The 4,599-nt window shown below is 31.9% G+C and overlaps 1 protein-coding gene across 1 annotated transcript; it reads left to right on the top strand.

Annotated features, from left to right (window-relative positions):
• Nucleotides 1-1,637: 1,637 nt before the first annotated feature.
• On the top strand, nucleotides 1,638-2,480 carry LOC150109196 (protein lethal(2)essential for life-like). Its single transcript, XM_090406173.1, has one exon. The coding sequence runs from the start codon at nucleotides 1,683-1,685 to the stop codon at nucleotides 2,214-2,216; it is 534 nt and encodes a 177-aa protein (XP_090262299.1). The 5' UTR covers nucleotides 1,638-1,682; the 3' UTR covers nucleotides 2,217-2,480.
• The last annotated feature ends 2,119 nt before the right edge of the window (nucleotides 2,481-4,599 follow it).

Raw genomic sequence — 4,599 nt, forward strand, 5'->3', positions numbered from 1 at the left:
CAACATTTCCGATATTCAGCTTTCTTGCTTTCAGAAGTTTAGGGATTATAAAAATAAAAATAAAAATAATTTTAAAAAAATTAATTCTTCTCAATTATCACAAATTTAAAAAACAGTGGAACTATATATCTAGATTTTTAATTACAAAAACTTATAATTCAGTGCAGTTCGTTTGACAAAATAAGCACCTGGAATCATAAGAGTTAAAATTTTTCTCTTGAGTCATATATCCATGTTCAAAACAGATGCTTGTTTCTGAGCATCGCTTAAATTTACTTCAAAATATATATATATTACGTAAAAATGTATACACGTAGATACTGTATGTGTGGGTGCGCGCGCATGATATACAATAAGAAAACAGTTTTTCGTTTAAAATTTATTTTGTATCTATATATTTGAATGTTTCCATCCAAAAATTCACTTTAAATTAGAAACGAAGCTGCTGTTCGAGAGAGAGAGAGAGACGCTATTTTGTTGCAATCATATGGAATGTTGTTATTACGCTCTCGTTCACTGACTCACGGCTGTAGACCGTCCCAACATGGTAAAACTAATGCCTGTGTTACGGCACCTGAGTTACCACCCTTTTGAGAGTTGGCGGCTGTAAAGTGAGATGTGGGCAGTAAAAATAGGTTGTTACTTTAAAAGGCGAAGAAAGTAGTCCGCGCACTTCGGCTCGACAGCGTGTAGGAAGCGAAAGAGCATTGACAGGAGCGCGCCCATGTATTTCACCTAAAAAGTAGTGATTTTAAGAAATTGTTTCTTCATGCAAGATAAAATAAGGGGGGGGGGATACTAATTTTTAAGACTACTTTTCTGTCTGCTGAAATTATCTTGTTGGTGTCTCAACAGTGTAAATCTGCTTTGCAAACTCGTAGTTTGCGGTAAATCAGAAATATTTCTCATTTGATTATTTTCAAATCCTATTCGAAGAATAGGCCTTCAGATTAAATAAAGATATTTAAGATTGAATAAATAAACAAATTTTTAACTTACAAGCGATTTGCAAATTTTACACAGCGAACTTAAATTGTTGAGTGTTTAGATGCAGGAGAAGCGAGTCTTGAATACAGCACACACACACACACACACACACACACACACACACACACACGCACGCATATATATATATATATATATATATATATATATATATATATATATATATATATATATATATATATATATATATATATATATATATATATATCGTTTTTTATTTATTTATTTTAATGTTTCAATGTTGATTTTTTTTTTTTTGTAAAATGTCTTTTATGCAAAAGTACTTTTCTAATATTTAAATATATATATATCGTTTTTTATTTATTTATTTTAATGTTTCAATGTTGATTTTTTTTTTTTTTTTGTAAAATGTCTTTTATGCAAAAGTACTTTTCTAATATTTAAAAAAAAAAAAAAATTCTCTTCTAGTTTGTGCGCACAGTTTGCTATTTTTTTTTTTTTTTTCCCTGTACAGTATTAGTAAATTTATGACACTTGGGTACGCATAGCTTTTAAGCTGTCTTACGTGTCTCTCCTTCCAGCCAATCCCCTGCTGATCTGGTTTCGTCATATTTCAACTTAAAAAAATGAACGGCGGTATTTATAAATAAAGGAGGTTGCCGTTACATTTTAAGTTGAAGTATTTGACAGTATTTGTGTTGGTTCGAAAGCAGAAAATGGCATATTCGCGCAGTATAGTGCCACGTTTACTGAACCGTGACTGGTGGGACACTTGGGATTATCCTCGGAGCATTTTTGATCAAAATTTTGGAATAGAAATACGTGAAGAAGATATTTTACCTCCTTCGGGCTTTGGCTATTACCTTCGTCCTAGACGTCAGTTAAGTAGGCAGAGCAGCACTGGAACTTCTCAGGTGGTTAACAGCAAAGATAAATTTCAGGTGATGTTAGATGTCAGTCAGTTTAAACCAGAAGATATTGTAGTAAAAACTGTTGATAACTTTATTATTATTGATGGTAAACACGAAGAAAGAGTTGACGAACATGGCTTCATTTCACGCCAATTTACTCGTCGTTACTTACTACCTGCTGGGTCAGAGCCTGAAAATGTGTTATCTTCGTTGAGTGCAGATGGAATTTTGACAGTCGAAGCACCCAAGAAAGCTTTGGTCGCTCCAGAATCAAATGAGAGAGTCGTGCCAGTTACAATGAAGCAGACTCCTGCAATCGACAGCACAAAAAAGGACTAGGACGCAAAAGTTAACTGCATGCACGTGCATTTGGACTTTTCCACTAGAGACTGCATTCGATTAAAATTCTTTTCATCTTGATTCATAAAAACTAATTAATTTTGTAACTGAATTTCTGAAATTAACCTTTTTCATTATAGAATCTTTTATTGAGATGCTGGAAGTGAATTACAATCATCCAGGCTGTATGTTAGTTTTACAACAATTATGACTTCTTTTTTTTTTCCTTACAATAATTAAATAAAAATTGCATTAATATGTAAACCAGCCTTATTCACTTGAGTACTGCAACTCCTAACAAATACGAAACATATATTTTAAGGTAAGTATTGCTTAACAGAATAGAATTCTCAGATCAATTCTAAATTACAATATGGTAATATATTTCAATTTATCGTTGTTATTTATGTAACTGATTCTTGGTTTCAAGAATACATAAATTGGTTGCAATCGTTGGTTTCAAAATTTATAAATATTACTCATGTACTGTTGTTGGTCATGAATTATTTGGAGTGGAAAACGGATCAAGTATTAATAATAATAATAAACGTATTCAGTTAAAGATACTTTTAATTCATCGCATTTTCTGAGTTTTTAAGACATTTATTTTTAATTATTTACTAATTTGATCATTGAAACCCCTTTGCAATATTCACGGTATTAAAAGATTAAGTAAAAATATTTTGATTTAAAATTGATATTTTGTTTTTCTTCGTATTTTCAGTCTTCCCGTATCATTAGTATTTTGTTGAGCGAAAGATTCCTCACCAGTGTCTTCGGGTATGCTCTCATGCAAGAAATATGAGGCTAGTGTTTGGTAGTTATCTCTGTGATTATTTATTTATTTTTTTCAAAATGTGGACTTAAAAAAAACTTAATATTTAAGCTTTCATTCTAGTGATGATAATTTGCACACTTTTCATGTAGTAATGTCTATCCTTGTATTATTACAAAGAAATCATCTATTCCACTGAAATGCGTACACCTAAACGCTATATTTTAAAACAGGTCATGGAAGGTAGTTTCCAACTTTAATGGCAGCTTTAAGTTTTGTTGCTCCACTGTAGGTGTCAGAAGGAAATAATTAATGTAAAGAAGGGTTAAGATTAGGAGGAGAAAAGATTAGAATGGGATTTTAGAATTTATTAGATGTGGGATGGATAGAAGGAGAAAATAGTCAATCGCAATGGAATTCTTTTTTAAAAAAGATAGCGTTTGAGTGAGCTATTCTGTAGGCTTTGCTTACTGAAAATAAACACTCGGAGCATTTAAGCCTATCGTAAAGGATCATAATATAATTAATTGTTTATGTATTCAATATATTCGTAGATTCACTGGAAACTGGTCTAGAGTTATGTTTCCTCTTCCTCTTGTTCCTGGAATATGCAGCTGACAATCGATATATATATATATATATATATATATATCATTCATTATATGTTAAAGATACCAAGAAATTTTATAAACTTGTTTTAATTCTTTTTCCCAAGTAACAAACAAGTAGGTAAGTCAAGTTTGCGCCTGAAGTATTTTCAGGTCGGAGGCAACTCGTGGTAAAGGCGGAGTAAGCTCTGATCACTTTCCTTACTATCTCACATAATGCAAAGCACATCTCCTTGCGGACATGTATGATGCTATGCATTAAGGGAGGGGCCAGTACCCAGACCGGTTTCGATCTTTATTGAGGTCTCATCAGTGGGACCAGACCCTGAGTTGTCAAGGTTGAAGTAATGCAGAATTTATAAATTTTACCTATACTAGTTTGCCACAAGGTGCTTTGACCTTATGAAATAAAAATCTCAGGATGAGAGAAAGATGTAGAAAGTTTTTTTTTTACGTTGGGTATACTATACGTTAAAGATGCCAAGCAATTTTATAAACTTGGTTTTAATTCTTTCATTTTATATATATATATATATATCATTCATTAGAGCGTGAACAATCGACACACATTTCTATTTAAATATTCTGTCAACTGGAAACATACCTTGCACGGAGCCTTTCATGACGCATTTGAAAGAAAACGAAACGCACTCATTTGGATGGAAAGATCTGGACTCTAAGCCATTCAAAAATATTATGAACTTTGACATTTATTGAAAAAAAAAAAAAGAGTTTTTCCTTGGATGAAAAGCTAGGAGGAAAAATCTCGAAACATCCGGAAGATTTTTTCCTCTAGAAAAATCACGATAATATAATGTATATTCTGTAGGAATATGTATTATATTCATCTGACCTTCCGAAATGAGAGAAAAAAAAAATCTGCTGAAGATACCAATATTCAAGATGTTTTATAAGGGTGTTCTCTCTCTCAGGTGTTATAATTCTTTCATTCGATGTAATACTTCCATGCTTTTCAGATTATTATCTAATGGTTCCGTGA

Source organism: Typopeltis vanoorti, chromosome 2 (assembly GCF_054136105.1).
Source record: "Typopeltis vanoorti isolate ZY-2024b chromosome 2, IOZ_Tvanoo_1.0, whole genome shotgun sequence".
In the NCBI taxonomy this organism is placed as follows: Eukaryota; Metazoa; Arthropoda; class Arachnida; order Uropygi; family Thelyphonidae; genus Typopeltis; species Typopeltis vanoorti.